The 18,008-nt window shown below is 43.5% G+C and overlaps 1 protein-coding gene across 4 annotated transcripts in view; it reads left to right on the forward strand.

Moving 5' to 3' along the window:
- Positions 1-17,846, forward strand: part of LOC142852980 (uncharacterized) — a 37,224-nt gene extending 19,378 nt beyond the window's left edge. The window contains exons 1-3 of one of the 4 annotated variants that reach the window (XM_075977962.1): positions 3,231-3,272; positions 10,748-10,843; positions 13,657-17,846. In XM_075977962.1, the coding sequence (XP_075834077.1) occupies positions 10,834-10,843; positions 13,657-15,623 (1,977 nt within the window). In that variant the 5' untranslated portion in view covers positions 3,231-3,272; positions 10,748-10,833 and the 3' untranslated portion in view covers positions 15,624-17,846. Of the gene's footprint in view, positions 1-3,230; positions 3,273-6,853; positions 6,951-10,747; positions 10,844-12,108; positions 12,494-13,656 lie in introns of those variants that run through there. The other 3 variants (XM_075977969.1, XM_075977956.1, XM_075977973.1) reach the window with 3 other exon arrangements.
- Positions 17,847-18,008: the final 162 nt, after the last annotated feature.

The raw sequence follows: 18,008 nt of genomic DNA on the forward strand, positions 1-18,008 counted from the left end.
AGCAACTTAGGGAAGAAAGGGTTTATTTCATCTAAAAGTTCCCATCTGGTATAGCTCAGTATAGACCTTCATAAGAGTGACCACCATTAACAGTCAGTATTAGACTGTCTTGAAATCTCCACCAAAGAAATCAATCCAGCAAATTCTTAGGACCAGGGTAGAAAACAGCCATATCATATGTAAAAATATCACAAGAATGTAAACCCAGTTGCTTTATTCCCCTGTGAAACCTCTTGACCCCGGCCTCCATAGCCCACATATCTCTCGTCACTATTTTCTCCTGCTAAGATGGTCCATGAAGCTCTGCTTTCAGTGTTCATCCAGTCTTCTAGTCCAAAATCTCAAAGCCCTCCACATTTCTCCAAAACCCAACATTGTCAGTTTCTTCATGGCAGACCCCACTCCTGGTATCAACTTCTGTCTCTTACTTTTCTCTTGTGGTAAAACACCATGACTGTGGTGGTTCGAATGACATGTATTCCGTAAGTCTCTGGCTTTTGAATACTCGGGTCTCTGGTTGGTGGCTGTTCGGGAAAGATTAAGAAATGTGGCTTCGTTTGAAGGTGTTGCTGGGGTGACAGGCTTTGAGCTTTCACAAGACTTGCGTCATTCACAGTGTGCTTCTGCTCCTTGTTTGTATACTCCTATATGAGTTCTCAGTGGCTGCTCCAGCACTAAGCCTGCCTGACTGCTGGCATGATCCCCGCCATGATTGGGATGGATGATATCCTTTTGTAACTGTAAGCCCCGAATAAACTCTGCTTCTGTAAGCTGCCTTGGTCATGATGTTTTATCACAGCAATAGAAAAGTAACTAAGACAATTACTGTCATAGTTTGACACAATTCAGAGTCATTTTGGGAGTGGGAACCTCAATTGGAAAATAGCCTCTATGAGCTTGGCCTAATTGCTAATTGATCTAGAGGACCCAGCCCACTTCTGGTGGCGCCATTAGTAGGCAGGCAGTGCCATTCCTAGGTAGGTGGGCCTAAGAATAGTAGTTGAGCAAACATTGGAAAACAAGCCAGTAAGCAGTGATCCTTTTGTAACAGGCTCCCAGAACTTTTTTTTTTAACATTTATTTATTTATTTTTATTATGTTCTGCCTGTATATACACCTACATGTCAGAAGAGGGCACCCGATCTCATTCTGGATGGTTATAAGCCATCATGTGGGTGCTGGGAATTGAACTTAGAACCTTTGAAAGAGCATTCAGTACTCTTATCCTCTGAGCCATCTCTCCAGCCCCAGGCTCCCAGAGCTTAACACAACTGACTCCATGATGGAAGTACCATGCAAGCCCAAAAACTGAACACACAGACAGCACCACTAGGCAAAACAAAAACAAACAAACAAAAAACAAAAAAAGGCCTAATGCACAAAAATCCATAGTTCAGGAAAGTCTTTAAATGTACTAGCCTTGGTTTTTGCTTTCTGTGGTTCTGCTTTTAGCTAAGTGTTCTTGCATCTGAAGTATGTCAACCCAGGCAATGGTTTTTGTGCTTGAAAGCTCACCCCAAGAAAGGCTCAGGGCAACACAGGGATCTCAAACAGCCAGTGTGATCATTCACTGGCTAACAAAAACTTTCTATTGACTCAAACCCACATTCAAATAGTCTTCTCTGGAGGAATCCCTACGACATTTCAGGAGGTTGTGCAAATGGGTTTAGTGATCTGTAGTATAAATTTTTGGCATCCTATCCTGCTTTATTTACCTCCTTGAGAGCCATTATTTATGTGACTTTACTTCTCTGTACATCATCTCTCAGTAATTAGGTCTTAATCTGCACCTCATTGAGAGGCTTTCATTTCCAGTCAGCTTGTCTTTCTCCCTGAAAGCTGATCTGTTTGACTTAGGATTTGAAATTCCCCAAAGCCCACTGTGCTGTCGCCACCTTCCTCCTCCTCTTCTTTCTTCTCTTTTCTTCTTTGTTTGTCAGTTTCACACAATGTGGAGCTATCTGAGAAGAGGGAACCATAATTAAGAAAATCTTCCATATGACTCGGGTACAGGCAATGCTGTGGGGCATTTTCTTTAGGGATTGCTGGGGGAGGGCTCAGCCCATTCTGGGTGGTGTTCCTGGATTCTATAGGAAAGCAGGCTGAGCAAGTCCGTAAGCAGCACTTCTTCTCCACGGCCTCTGCATCAGCTCCTGCCTCCAGGTTCCTGCCCTGCTTCAGTTCCTGTCCTGACTTCCTTCAGTGATGAACTGTGCTGTGGAAGCCTAAGCTAATTTCCCCCTTTCCTCCTCAGGTTGCTCTGATCATGGTGTTTATCACAGCAACTGTAACCCTAAAACAGACACCATAGTCAAACTGGTACGATCCAAAGAATACCTGAAAATTAAGAAAGACTCAAAATGAATACATATATAGAAAAGCATAATCTTGTTAGAGCAATGTGTAATCAAGAGTAGAAATTTAAATATGAAGATGGGTGTGGTGGCCCATAGGCCACCCCCTAATCCCAGCACTGCTAGGAGGCAGAGACCAGCCTGATCCACAGAGTGAGTTCCAGGACATCCAGGGATACACAGAGAAATCCCGTCTTGAAAGACAAACAAGAAAAAAAAAAAGGAAAAACAAACAAACAAACAAAAAATAAGTTACATCCTTTAATTCAGAAAAAAAGAATGTCAGTATAAGATTCTGTATTTAAAAAGATTTTGTATCCATCAGAGTATTCTTTCCAGAAAAAAAAGTGGACATCATGTCAACATGCCAGTTGCTTATCACAAGGCCAGAGTGAAAATTATAATCTGCAAATGCCAGATATTTAATAGGGATTTGAAGCAACTGCAAGGGAATGCAAAATACACACAAGTTAGTCAAAATACATTGTACAAAATTCTCAGGATTGCCAAAAATATTTAAAAATAAAATAAATCTTTAAAATAAAAATCTGTGCAGCAAAGACCTGCCGTTTTGTCCTTACTCAGCCTACAAGTGGTATTAACACAGTCAGTAAGGCTCTGGGGAGCCCGGAAACACTCTCCATTCAGTGCCACTAGACTGAGATGGGCTTCAACCTCGACTAGCTTTGTGTGGGATCCGCCAAGGTGGAGTCTGTTTCCAGTCTGCACTTCCGGGCCTCGCTGTTGCTGATCAGCCAGTGACCTCATCACTCCCGTACCCCGCAGAACCGGACATGCTGGACCAGGTCTCCAGAACGGGAACCCGGAGACCCCGGAACGGTATGCTGCGGAACCCGCGAGCCCGGACACGCCGGAATGGGACACCGCGGACACAACTGGTTCCGGAATCCGGACATGGTGAGTCGGGACACGGCCTCCTGGTTGCCAGGGCTCCGCGGCTGCTGCAGCCGTTCGGGGTGTCAGCGGGAGTCACGGGTCTATTCATTCTGGGGCAGCCCTGTCGGCTCTCAGCGAGGGCAGAAAGCCGGATGGGAGGATCGTGGGGACAACCCGACTCCGTGTGTGCGGGTCCTGCCTGACAGGAGCGCGGGGCTGAGCCCCCTTCTGAGCATCCTAATCTCTCAGCAGCATCCATTCAGGACAGTTAATTCCTAAGTATTTCCCACGCCAGCTTCCTGTCTCCCACTAAACTGTCCCCGCGTAGATTTCAAACAGACTATGTGCTTTTTATCCGCCCCCTGCCACATCCAGTGGCGAATTTGAAAGGACTTGGTTTGTGTTTGTGAACGTTGCGCTGGAGCAGAAAGCACAGGACAGTTAGTAGACCCTGATAAGACTTTTCATGTCACACTTCGCTTATCTTCTCTAAGCACAGACACTTTATTATGCTATCTTTGGGGTGAGCTTTCCCCTGGCTGACTTTCAGGTGTGTCTTCATTTTCTCCAAATTTTTTTTTTTTGTTTTGGTACTGGATTCCAGTACTTCCTGACAGCAAGTGCTGGTACTAGGTGCTCCCAGCTGCCCTGTCTCAGGGATTGTATAGTAAAGGGGAGTCCCCGGATTCTGTCCTAGGGTGGATCTGTGGGCATGCAGCCTTTAAGGGGAGCAGCCGGATCTCAAGGGGATGAGGGGGACCTCTGGTATATTTTATATGAAGGCACTGCATTTCCATACACACACTGGCTACTGTAATACAACTATGTCCTCATCCTGGTATTCATACTCTGTATTGTGATTTTTGTTTGGATCATACAGTAAGTCAATTTTAACTTTTTTTATTTTTATTTATTTATTTATTTATTTTTAAATATTTTTTATCCTTTATTTAATTTTATTTTATGTGCACTGGTGTGAAGGTGTCAGATCCCCTGCAACTGGATCTTCAGACAGTTGTGAGCTGCCATGTGGGTGCTGGGAATTGAACCCTGGTCCTCTGGAAGAGCAGTCAGTGCTCTTAACCACTGAGCCATCTCTCCAGCCCCCTCAATTTTAACTTTTTTTAAAAAGAGCTTCCACATTATTAAAAAGATCCCCATAGTAAATTTGTCATCTCCAATAGTTTCAGACGATTGCCCTCTCCCCTTCCCTGTGTTTATGTTCCTCTCCTCCCAACTTTTTTTTTTTTCTAGTGTGCTTCATGTAGCCCAGGCTGGTTTAGAAATTTCCTTGTTTTTGCTGATGCCTTCGGACAACTGGTTATCTCTTTTGTAACAGCTCTTCCAAAGGCTGTGTTAAATTGCTGTTGCAAATAAATTAGAACCTATGCTTTTATGCAGCTCCTGTAAGCATATACTATAAATGATTTCTAGGATTGTAAGGACCTGTTTTTTTTTAAAACCCCTTTTCTGCACTTATGTCCACCCCATGGATGTGTTTATACATATAGTTACCCACAGCCTGAGGTCTAGGGAGATTTTTACCTTCTTTGCTCCCAAAGCTTGGGAATTCATATATAGTCCCTTGAATAAAGGATGGAAACTCAGGGTTACTCGGGTTTTTTTTTTTTTTCATGTCTGACATCAAGGCAATAGGTACCCATTGTAGATACATCACCAGACTGTGAGTTTCAGTATTCTCTTCTTTGCCAAAACATATTCTGCTATCTCTGGGCCCACTTATAGACTAGGTCTCTATTGTGTTCTGTGACTATGTCAGCAAATTTCTAATGGCTTTTGTATAGGCTGAACATCTTCTCATTTGAGAATGAGACTAGTACCATTCTAGTGCCTGCTTGAGTAAGCTCCATGAAGTTTAAGAATGCCCTGTTCCAATGAAAACCTAAAAGATCCCAAATCTCATCTTTTTGTAATATTTATCTTCCTCGACTTACTGATCCCCTGGTCATTTCTATCACCACATGCGCTTTGAAATAATTGGTCATATTTGTGTGTAGTTGTACATGCCTGTATTTCTAGTAGTTGAGATGTCGCATGAGAGATTGAGTTCAGGGCCAGCTTGGGCTGCACAGGGGGGACCAGGCCCCCTCAGATCCTGCGCTTGTTTGATTAGAGTTACCCCAAGATATTTTATGTTATTTGTGGCTATTGTAAAGGGTCATGTTTCTCTGATTTCTTTCTCAGCATGCTTATCATCTGTATATGAGAGGGCTACTGATTTTTTTAAAAATTAATCTTGTATCCTGCTATAAGAATTTTCTTCGATGAGGGGAGAGAGCTGAACTTATCTGTGAATATAGGGGTGAGTGTTTAGACCCATGGGTACTTGGCTAGGTGTCCAGTAGCAAGCATGATTTCCTTCTTGGTTAGCAAGCATTGAATCCGGTTAAGAGAGTTGTTAGTTACCTCCAAGCTATTCTTACATGTCCTGTGCTATTCTGGTTGTTGGTATTGTTCATAGGTGTCATAGCTGGGTAGCACTGTTGGTTGCTTCTCTCCTTTAGAAACGTTCATGGCACCTTCTGGTACCATGAAAGTAGTCCTCTGGGAGGGGTCTTTAGGATCTGATCCTCTGGGTCCTGTGTCTAAAGTACACATTGTCTTCTGCAGTAAGGATAACAGCAGTAGCCTATCATGTTGTGGGAGTCTCCTGTACTCTCCTGTAAATATATATCCCCTTTCTAATATTCATTCTATCAGGTCTGTTCTTCTAAGGAACCCTAACTAATACAATATGTTAAAGCTCCCTTAAGTTGACAGTTTGTCCTTAATCCTTCCTGTGTTTCTGATATTCTGGTTTATTTTCTAAAAGTAAAGTCTTGTGTACAATGAGGAGTTAGGAAACCCACTAAACTAATGTAATTTTCATTGGTTAGCAAATTGACAGTTGAAGTAGAGATGGTAGAGACTCATTTCACCTTTTGGTACCCACAGTCTGCAGCTACTCCAATAGTCTGTGTATGATGATAGCATTTGCAGGTAATTTACAGACAGCTTCTAGTATACTTTATTTTAGATTTCTCACAATACTTGCTACAATATAAATATAAATACTACATAACTATTCAGTTTTTTAGCACTGTTATAGAATAACAACAAGAAAAGTATGTGCTCAGCTAGATTTTCCCACAGTACTTTTTATCATTTTGTACTGGGTGAGTCTGCCGATGTGAAACACACAAAAAGCCTCTATATTTTAATTGTGAGGACACTAGGGTGGTTATGATTGCCCATTGCTTCTTAAACTATTGCCTTGTAAAGTTAGAGCTTAAAATTTTTTTTTTGGTAGTAACGGGGGTTGAACCTTGGGCAGCATGCTTATGAGGCAGGTGCTGCATCCCCGCAAAGTCGTTCCGTGAAGTGAAAACAACCGTGAAGCGCAGACTCAAATCACGTCTTACTCATCTTCCATGTGTCACGGCGGAGTTTTATTTTTCTGTCCTGCCTGCTTCAGATTGTGCCGTGTGGCATAGGCTGGCCCCTGTGTCACAGTCCTCTTATTTGACCCTCCTGGGGTCACAGGCACGCGCCATAGGCTACACTTCTGATCTTTTGATAGAGTTTCAGCATCTTTTCACTTTTCATATAAAAGCACAGAATGTTGGGGGTAGGTTTTGGGGACTTCTGCTATCTTTGCATCTGATAACCCCACCTTTGTTTTATCTTATGTATACAATGGTAAGTTGTTAGTAAAGTTGCCTATTTTTATTGTGATTTCTTATTTTCCATTGCTTTGTGATTCTTATTTTCAATTTTGAAATGGATGCACTCAGGAGTCTTCATTTCTTTCTTTGATTTTTATTTATTTCTGTGTGCATGCACTGTATATGCATATTCAGGTGTGTGGGTGCACATTTGTGTGTGAGTATGGGTGTGCACGCACATATGAGTACATGTGTGTAGAGGCCAGATGCTGGTGGCAGGTGTTTTCCTCAATTGTTTCCCATCTTACACATTAAGACAGTGACTCTCACTTGAACCCAGCATTGTGCTGGTTTGTTGAGTTTACCTAGCTGCCTTTCTCCAAAGATATCCCTGACTATCTCCTGAGACTTGGGATTCCAAGGAGGCTGTCTTAGTTAGGGTTTCTGTTGCTGTGAAGAGACACCATGACCATGGCAACTCTTGTAAAGGGAAACACTTCATTGGGGTGGCTTACATTTTCAGAGGTTTAGCCCATCGCCATTGTGTGACATGGTGCTGGAGAGGGAGCTGAGATTCCTGCACATTGTGCAGGCAACAGGAAGTGTTCTCAGTGTCGCACTGAGGGAAGCTTGAGCAAAAGAGACCTCAAAGCCCACCTCCACAGTGACCCACTTCCTCCAGCAAGGCCACACCTACTCCAGTAAGTCCACACCTCCTAATAGTGACACTCACTTTGTGGGCCGTTTTCTCTCAAACCATCTCAGGGGTCCTTAGGACAACTTGGCTTTTCCATGAGTGTTAGTGTTTACCCACTGAGCCATCTCCCTTCCTTAAGTTCCCTGTTTTACCTTATGAATCCTTGGCACTTAGTTTCTGTTCTTAAGGCCATTGCTAGCTCGGGACAATAAATACTGTGGGTCGTCATGTAGTTCTGTAGTTTCTGTGAACTAGGAACCTCAGTGTGAACTAGGAATTTGCATTTAAGTGCATTCTGTTTCTGTGATTACTCAGCACTACTTATTGAGAAGAAAATGGCTCTATAACAAGGACTTATGGTGACATCTGTGTACTGAAAATGGCCTTTAATTGACTCACTTTTTATACTTTCCCAGGGTAAAGGTTTTCTCATTAGGTATAATAAGTCAGCTCTGTTATGCTTTAGTAAGTAGTAGCCTCAACTTCAGGTGAGCTTAAACACCAAAGGTGTGGGTCAAATAGCTGTGTGGTTGCTGCTGGTCATTGTGGGTGGCAGGAAGAAGTGCTGGCTTTTAAAGCTATTAAGACATGATATAAATGGTTTCTGCTGGCATCTCGGGCCTTCTCTGAGTTTCTCTGGGGTGGTGTGGGGTATGGGAACTTCTCACAAGAAGCCATACTGAAGAGTGAGCAGCATCTGCCAGATGCTTAGTTTGTTCTCGGCCACAGCTGTCTCAGTTCACAGCTCTTGAGGAGACAGCCCTAGGGTGTATGTTCATCCTTCCTCACTGCAGTCTGGAACTCCTGTCACTCCCCTGCCGAATCCACTAAAGTTAGCACGTGGCCATCTGGGGAGCTTACTTTTCAGCAGTGTGCTGACTATTCTGGGTATTTGCCTTTCTGTATGAATTTTAGAATCCTTTTACCCCCTTAAGTTTAAAGTTTTAAAATAACATTTAATTTGTGTCTGTTTGAGTGTGTGCATGCATGTGTGTGTGTTTTTACACGTGGAGTTGTGTGTGTGTGTACTACAGCATGCTTGAGGTCAGAGGACAACCTGTAGGGGTTGGTTCTCTCCTGCCTTGTGGGTCCTGAGGATGGAACCCAAATTGTCAATCATGGCCAAAAGTGCCTTTACCCTCTGTAGGGAGCAGTAAGCTGTCAATCATGGCCAGAAGTGCCTTTACCCTCTGTAGGGAGCAGTAACCGCTGAGCTACCTCTCCAGCTCTGACAGTACCACTTGTGAATCAGAACACAGTGCCCTGGTTAGATAGGTGGTTTTGTTTTTGTCAACTTGGCACAAACAAGAGTGTCTGAGAAACTGGACCTCCAGTTGAGAAAGTGCCCCCATCAGATTGGCCTGTAGGCAAGCTTAGGGCATTTTCTTGGTTGATGATTGATGTGGAAGGCCCAGCCCACTAGGGGAGGTGCTGTCCCTGTATCCCCTGCTACTTTCGTGTCCCATGTGTTCTTAAGGCCTCATCCAATTCGGTGGCCTCTATCTAGTTTCCTGACCTCCACGAACACTCCAAGTGAAGTGCACAGATCTGAAAATTCAGAGCTAGGGTAGTATCCTGGAGAGAACATGTGGTGTTTGTCTTTCTGGGCCTCAGTATAATGTTTCTCAATTCCATCCATCTCCCTGCAAATTTCATTGTCTTTACAGCTGAGTAAAATACCCCTGTGTATACGCATCACCTTGTGATTGTATACTCTTCAGCTGGTGGGCATCTAGGCGGATCCATTGCCTGGCTCTTAGGATAGAGCAACCATGGTCAGAGATGAGCAAGGGTCTCTGTAGTGGTTATGCTGGGACATGTGGTGGTCTATTCTTAGCTGTCTGAGAAGCCTCCACACTGATTGCCATAGTGGTTATACAGTTGACAGTCCCAGCAGCGCTGACCGGGTGATCTCCTTGCCCCACATCCTCACTGGTTCTTGTTCTCTTGATTATACCCATTCTGACTGTGGTGAGACGGAATCTCAAAGGACTAAACTTGCATATCCTTGATGGCTAAGGACATCGAACCATTTTAAAAGCATTCATTGACCATGTGTTGGTCTTCTTTGGAGAGCGTTCTCTCTGTTGAGTTCCTTAGCCCATTGATTGGGTTGTTTGTTTTCTTTTGTTTGGTTCTTTGTGCTATTGACTTTTATTTCAGGAGCTGCTGTCATTCGAGGATGTGTCCATTGACTTCTCCCCAGAGGAGCGGGAATGTCTAGACCCTGCTCTGTGGAATTTGTATAGGGGTGTGATGTTGGAGAATTACAGGAACCTTGTCTCCCTGGGTGAGGATCTCTGTCTACAGAATTCTTAGCTCCCTCTCAACATCTGATTTCCCTTCTCTGTAGCCTGTGTCTCAAGGGCTTCTGTTTTGTATGAAGTCTGTTGGCATTCCTACGTATAAGAGAAATATTTAGAGGTTTGATGGTCTGGAGAAGATCATTTTAATTGAATTTATTTTAAAATATCCTTTCTTGAGGAAGTGTTTCTTCTTCATGCTAGATCAGTGATTCTCAACCTGTGGGTTTGACCCCTCCCCCAGGGTCACACATCACATTTCCTGCGTAGCAGACGTTTACATCACAATCATCACAGCAACAGAATTACAGTTACAAAGGAGCAACAAAAATGATGTTCTGGTTGGGGTCAGCACAACCAGAGGAACTGTGTTAAAGGGTTGCAGCTCTAGGAAGGTTGAACCCAGTGCTCTAGACCAGTGGTAACTCCAGAAAGTTGCCGGCACAAAGCATCGTGGCTATGTCTTCAAATCCATTTGCTCCGAGCTGGTCACGTGTGCAACTGAAGCTCAGCTTCTCCAGGTTGAAAATTCCTCACACATATTTTTTTTCTCTGAGTAGCCTTGGTTGGCCTGGAACTCGCTCTGCAGACCAGTCTGGCCTTGAACCCAGAGATTTGCCTGTCTTTGCCTCCCAAGTGCTGGGATAAAAGGTGTGAGCCTCCACCACTCAGCAGACATTCTAATGTGTATGGCAGGGAATAATCAGAAATCATTTCCTGAAATCTCCTCTTATGTTTCTTCTTTTCACCTAGCAAAGTATGGTCAGAGAAATGTTATTACTTATTAGGAGACTCGTAACTGAACATTGTTCTCTATTTTGTAATAAACAGGTCTCGCTGTGTGTAAGCCTTACCTGGTCTCATCGCTGGAGCAGAGACAGGCACCTTGGAATGTGAAGACACAAGAGCCAGGAACCATGTGCCCAGGTCGGTAGGAATGACACAGGAAGAAGTCACGCTTTCCGGTGGGGGTTGGGAAGCCCTGTTTCAGTGGAGATGACTTTTCAGGAGCCTCTGGAGCTGGAATTACAGATTGTTGTGAGCTGCCTGCCATGTGGGTACTGGGAACTGAACCTGGGTCCTCTGGAAGAGCTACGCATGCTTGAAACTGTCGGGCCACCTCTCCACCCCAGATGCATAAGCTTTACGTACACAAATAACAAATTCAGACAATGGCCATGGAAAGACCTGTCAGCTGTTGCCATTTCTGTGGACTGAGACTATCCAGATGGTACGGCATTGAACTATGTAGAATTCAGTAGTCATTCAAGTAGATTTTCGTTTTGTGTTTTCTGTAGGTTTTATTTCTGTCTGTTAGAAACACTCATATTTCTGCTTAGGACTTCTTAGGCTTGGGCTGAAGGGAAGTCTGTGATTGAGAGCGAGTCATACTTTTGCGGAGGACCCCAATTTGGTTCCCAATGTTCAGGTTGGGTGGCTCCATTGCCCCCTTCAGGCCTCTGCAAGCACCACCCTCAACACACACATACCTGTACACAAACAGATGCATTCATTACAAAAAGATTCTCTAGTCCCCTCTTCTCTGGTGGACCATCTGAAGTAATAGCATCTTGTTGATTTTTTTAAATTTCTTTATTTATTATGTATACAACATTCCTTCCATGTTTGCTTGCAGGCCAGAAGAGGGCACCAGATCTCATTATAGATGGCTGTGAGCCACCATGTGGTTGCTGGGAATTGAACTCAGGACCTCTGGAAGAGCAGACAGTGCTCTTAACCTCTGAGCCATCTCTCCAGCCCCATCTTACTGATATTGTAATGATCATTTAGGTTTAGGTTCAGTGTTTCCATTCTGACCTGCTGTCCGAAGTAGACCTGTTATCTCCTGCACTGAGGAGCAGGAGATACTGGAATTCCCTATCAGGGAACCGTCAGACAGTTCACAGGTGTATTCATTTGTTCTCCTTTTCTCTCCCAAGAGAGCAGATGATGCGGGAAGCTGCTTTTGTTTTGGGTGTTGGTAGAATGCTGTTTTCAGAGGTGCAGAGCTGGGACTGACGAGGAAGTAACAAGCTTTTCAGCAGATGCCTGTGGGGAAATGGAGAGGTCTGTTTGCTGTCCGGCTGTCTGGAGGACATGTCTGCTTGCCATGGTATTGAGGTCAGATTCAGAAACAATTCGCCTAAGCATAGTAACTGAAGTGATTTGTTATTTTGATTTCTTGCAGGTGTTTCTTCTCATTATACCCTAGGCTCTTCCCAAGAGCAGGACAAAAAACCCATTTCTTCTAAAATACGGTAGGGAGAAGATGCAGGAATTATGGCCTTGACAATTTGCATTAAAGATAGAAATGCAGCAGGCCTTCAAATACCAACCAACCCTTACTTGGCTCCAAGTTGGCAAAAGCTATGAATTTCATTACACCAGCATTTTTCTCTCCAACACGTCGTTTCCCAGCCTCAATAGTGGTCTTCCTATGTTCATTACACATGTACTGGATTCTTAAGTATCTGTGTCTGGATTTGGATGTAGAAAAGAATTGACGGGTGGTTAACTGAGTGCAGGAGCCCACACCTGTAAGATCAACGTGTCGGAGGATGAAGCAGAAAGATCATGGTAAGTTCAAGGTGAGCATTGGCTCCGTACCAAGTGCCAGGATAGCCTGGGTTATCCAGTGAAACCTTGTCTCAAAACAAACAACAACCACAACCAACCAAACAACAACCAATTGCTGCATTTATTAAAGGGGTGTATTTTGGTACAGAGAAAACAGATTTGCTGGTGATAGAGTAATGAGCCCTTCCAAAAAGACAATCCCACTTTACAGCGTGTTCTTCATTCCTAAAATCTTTTTTAATTTTTAAAAAATGATTTATTTAACTTTATTTTATGTGTATTGGTGTGAAGGTGTCAGATCTTGTGGAACTGTATTTTCAGACAGTTGTGAGCTGCCATGTGGGTGCTGGGAATTGAACCTGAGTCCTCTGGAAGAGCAATCAGTGCTCTTAACCACTGAGCCATATCTCCAGCCTCTAAAATCTCTTTTCTAAAGAAATATTTGGTTCAAAGTTTGGTCCAGCTACATTTCAATTGTTCAGGTTCCTAATAAAAGCATGGAACAGTTGTGTCTTAAGAATTACCCAAATTTCATTTAAGAGGAAAATTATTTTTCCAGATGTGATGTGGACATTTACTCAAACATACAGTTTTCTTAGCCACTGTTCTGAGATGCCACGGCTCTTGGTCTCAGCCGGCAATGGGTTCTCTGTTGTGCACAGTTGCTGCATTCCGGCTGTAAAACTCTTCCTAGCCTTCACATTCATTGGTGCGTGTGGAGCTTCTCTCCTAGGTGAACTCTGGTGTCAGTTCAGAATCAAACTGGTATTGAAGCCTTTGCCACGTTTTTGATATTTGAAGGGTTTTGCTCTGGTGTAAAAAAAATTTGGAGCCAAGTAAGGGTTGGTTGGTATTTGAAGGCCTGCTGCATTTCTATCTTTAATGCAAATCGTCAAGGCCATAATTCCTGCATCTTCTCCCTATCATATTTAGGAAGAAATAGTTTTTTTGTCCTGCTCTTGGGAAGAGCCTAGGGTATAATGAGAAGAAACACCTGCAAGAAATCAAAATAACAAATCACCTCAGTTACTATGCTAAGGTGAATTGTTTCTGAATCTGACCTCAATACCATGGCAAGCAGACATGTCCTCCAGACAGCCGGACAGCAAACAGAACCTCTCCATTCCCCACAGTTAAAACTGTATGTCTTCTTTTCTCCCCAGAAAATCTGTGCGACTGTAATGACTCCGCAAAAGCCTTTGATCATCATGCAGAATGTACCATCCGTCAGTGTGCGCACAGTGGAGAGGAGCCATTGAGACATGAAGAACATGGCAAAGCTTTCGTTGATGAATCAGCTTCTGATCGGCATTTGCCCTACAAATGTAAAGACTGTGGCAAAGCCTTTAAATACCGCTCCATCCTCTCCCAACACCGCGTCATTCATACTGCTGCAAGGCCCTACCAATGTCAGGAATGTGGCAAAGCCTTCAAAAGAAGTAGGAACCTCACACAACACCAGATGACTCATAAGAGGGAGAAACCATACAAATGTGAAGACTGTGGCAAAGCCTTCACTACACATTCGGTACTTACTCAACACCAAATCAGTCACACTGGAGAGAAACCCTACAAATGTAAAGACTGTGGCAGATCCTTTAAATATAATTCAACCCTCACTCAGCATGAAGTCATTCATACTGAAGCAAAGCCCTACAGATGTCAGGAATGTGGCAAAGCCTTCAAGAGAAGGCACACCCTTAGTCAACATCAGATAATTCATAAAGGAGAGAAACCGCACAAGTGTAAGGAATGTGGCAAGACCTTTAGTAAACATTCATCTCTTACCCAACACCAGGTCATTCACACTGGTGAGAAACCCTATAAATGTAAAGAATGTGGGAAAGCCTTTAGATATCAGTCAACCCTGACTCGACACCAAATTGTTCATACCGGGGCAAAGCCCTACAAATGTCAGGAATGTGGCAAAGCCTTCAATAATAGCTCAACTCTCAGTCGACACCAGATAATCCACACAGGAGAGAAACCCTACAAATGTCAAGAGTGTGGCAAAGCCTTTTACTGTTCTTCATTTTTGATCCAGCATATGAAAATTCATTTTGAAGAGATGCCCTATAGATGCAAAGAGTGTGGTAAACCCTTTAGGCTTTCCTCACAACTGATTCGACACCAGAGAATCCATACTGGAGAGGAACCTTATCTATGTAAAGAGTGTGGCAAAACCTTCAAATACCATTCAAACCTGACCCGACACCAAATACTTCATACTGGAGCAAAACCCTACAAATGTCAGGAATGTGGCAAAGCCTTCAATAATAGCTCAACACTTACTCGACACCAGATAATCCACACAGGAGAGAAATCCTACAAATGTCAAGAGTGTGGCAAAGCCTTTTACTGTTCCTCATACTTAATCCAGCATATGAAAATTCATTTCGAAGAGATTCCCTATAGATGCAAAGAGTGTGGTAAACCCTTCAAATGTTCTTCGCAGCTTGTTCGACACCAGAGAATTCATAGTGGAGAGAAACCCTACATATGTAAAGAATGTGGCAAAGCCTTCAATTGTACTTCATACCTTACTAAGCATCAGAGAATTCATACTGGAGAGAAACCCTACGTGTGTAAAGAGTGTGGCAAAGCCTTTAATTGTTCTTCCTATCTTTCTAAACACCAGAGAATTCATATTGGTGACAGACTGTATAAATGCAGGGAATGTGGCAAAGCCTACTACTTTTCTTCACAGCTTAACCGACATCAGAGAATCCATACGGGAGAGAAACCCTACATATGTCAAGAGTGTGGCAAAGCCTTCAACTGTTCCTCATATCTCAATAAGCATCAGAGAGTCCATGTTGTAGAAAAGCCCTATGTGTGTAAGGAGTGTGGCAAGGCTTTTAACTGTGCTGCATACCTTACTAAGCACCAGAGGATTCATACCGGAGATAGAGTTTACAGATGTAAAGAGTGTGGCAAAGCCTATTACTTTTCCTTCCAGCTCAATCGGCACCAGAGAATCCATACCCAAGAGAAATCCCATCACTGTAAGGAGTGTGGCAAAGCTTTTATTACTTCTTCCAGCCTGAAACGGCACAAGGAAACTCATGTTAGCGAAACCCAGCAGTGTATAGAATTTGGCGAAGCCTCAATAGTAAGAATTTGTCAGTAGGTGTTTCATACAGGGGAAACACCCCATATATACAGTTCAGCACTTGAATAACTGCAGGATCACTAGCTCACACCGAAAGGCTCATACGTGAGGGAGACACTCCAAGCGTGAAGTGTGCCGAAACCTGTAACAGGTGTATAGCAGCTACTGTGTACTAAGCAGTCCACAGCGGAGAGCCGCTTACAGACGCCATAATATGGCCTGGCCTTGGGTCTCAGCAGAAAATTCATATCGGAAAGAGTGCTGTCCTATGTGTAGCCCTCAGAGGAGTCTAGTGCTGTCCTGGAAATCCCCTCACTAAATAAAAATATTAACAACGCGTTTTCTAATACCTCAGATCGATTTTTAGAAGACAGCCCATACCTCAATAAATCTTGATGTACGTAAAGAGTTAGCACAGGACAGAAATCTTATGAGTATGTGGAATGTGGCAAAATTTTGGACTTCTGCTCACCATTAATCAACAGGGTGGAAAGAAATACACCACAGGTGTCACAGTTATTTGACCTCATCTCCGAAAAGATGGAGTTTGTCATACATCCAAATCTACTGAATAACTTCACTGTTAAAAACTGTGCAAAGCTTGGCCGTGGGCCATTTTAGCCTGCTTTCTGAGAAGTTTTTAACTTTTCTCCAGAGAGCATAAAGTAGATTTTGAAAAACTGTGTATTATGTACAAACTTTATTTGAGTACACACATGGAGCACATGGTTCTTGTCATCTCTAATACGTATGCTTGGCATCTTATTTTGTCACCGAGATTAGACCGCCTTATTGGAGTATTACGTAACAAATCTTAGTGGTTTTGTTGAGGAATGGTGAAAGGCTGGTAATCCCTGTTCTCAGTGTCCTGATTCTTCAAACCTATGGATAGATTTGAAGGTTCTCCTTTAATCCATTCTTTTTGCACTTACCCAGAGGGATGTGTTCTAGCTTTCTGAATTGTAAGTTATTTATATTGTTTTTATCATACGGGTTTTATTCACACATCACCCCTTAGTTGTACAAAGGACACAGAAGTGTTGGTATTCATTGGTGTTGATGGCAACATACAAATCACAATCTAATGATAAGCTTTAGGAGTAGCACTACAGAATACCATATGCTTGTGGGCAGTAATTAAGAATAAGTGGAAATTATAAAGAAGTTATAAAGTCTTGAATGGCCAATAGTGAGGCAGGAGCAAGGATAGGCAGGGCTGGCAGGCAGAGAGAATAAATAGTGGGGAATGAGAACAAGGAGAGATGGACATCAGTGGCCAGCCACCCAGCTACACAGCCACCCAGCTACACAGCAAGCCACAGAGAAGAAGTAAAGAAAGGTATACAAAAATAGAGAAAGATAAAAACCCACAGGCAAAAGGTAGTCAGGATAATATAAGAAAAGCTGTCAAGAAACAAAACAAACTAAGGCTGGGCAATTATAAGTAAGAATAAGCCTCCGTGTATGATTTATCTGGGAGCTGGATAGTGGGCCCCCCAAAAGCCAAAACAGTAAAACATCACACAACAAAGCTGGCAGACTATAACAAAACCAAGGGTGCTTTTGGGAGGAGTAATGTGTCCTGCCTGATAGGGAGAACGAGACAACCAAAGTGTGCATGTGTGCATGCGTGCATGTATGTGTGCATGAAGCTTGAAGGTGCCAAATGAAGTGCAAATAATAAAAACTCAGAGAAATTGGGGTTCAACATGAAGACCTGCAAAGCAAAGCAGCCAGTCACTGGCTCTTACCTCCACCTCAGTCCGGAATGGCAATCCTGTCTCCAGGAATCCTCTGAATGAGACAGTCTGAGAGCTGTCTCCTCCCATCTTATATTCCTCTCTAGGGCTGGGATTAAAGGCGTGCACCACTACCGCCTGGTTTTTATGGCAAACTGGTGTGACTACTGGGATTAAAGGTGTGTGTCGTTGCCTGGTCTGTAAGGCTGATGAATGGGACTGTTTTACCCTCTGATCTTCAGGCAAGCTTTATTTATTAAAATACAAATGAAATACCACTACATGTGTGCATGTGTGAATAGTGTATGTGTGTGTAGAGTGTGTGTGTATGTGTGTGTGTGTGTATGTGCAGAGAACATTTGGACATCGTGGTTTGCCACTACAGGGCCTGTGTGGTAGTGGCAGAGATGGACAATGTTGAGGGTAGTGAGATGTGTAACTAAGGTGAGGACTGGGGCCGGAGCTGTCAGTGGGGGAAGTTCCAGGAGGGCAGTCTTCTTGTAGGGGGTGTGGAGTGGCACCTGCCTGGCGTGTGGGTGTAGTGATAAGAGCGGCGGGGTTGTGTCCCCAGCACCCCGGCCGCCTGCTAGCTTATGCCCGAAATAACAACACACAAACTGTATTCATTTAAACACTGCTTGGCCCATTTCTATCTAGCCTCTTC

This window comes from Microtus pennsylvanicus, chromosome 1 (assembly GCF_037038515.1).
Source record: "Microtus pennsylvanicus isolate mMicPen1 chromosome 1, mMicPen1.hap1, whole genome shotgun sequence".
Taxonomy (NCBI): domain Eukaryota; kingdom Metazoa; phylum Chordata; class Mammalia; order Rodentia; family Cricetidae; genus Microtus; species Microtus pennsylvanicus.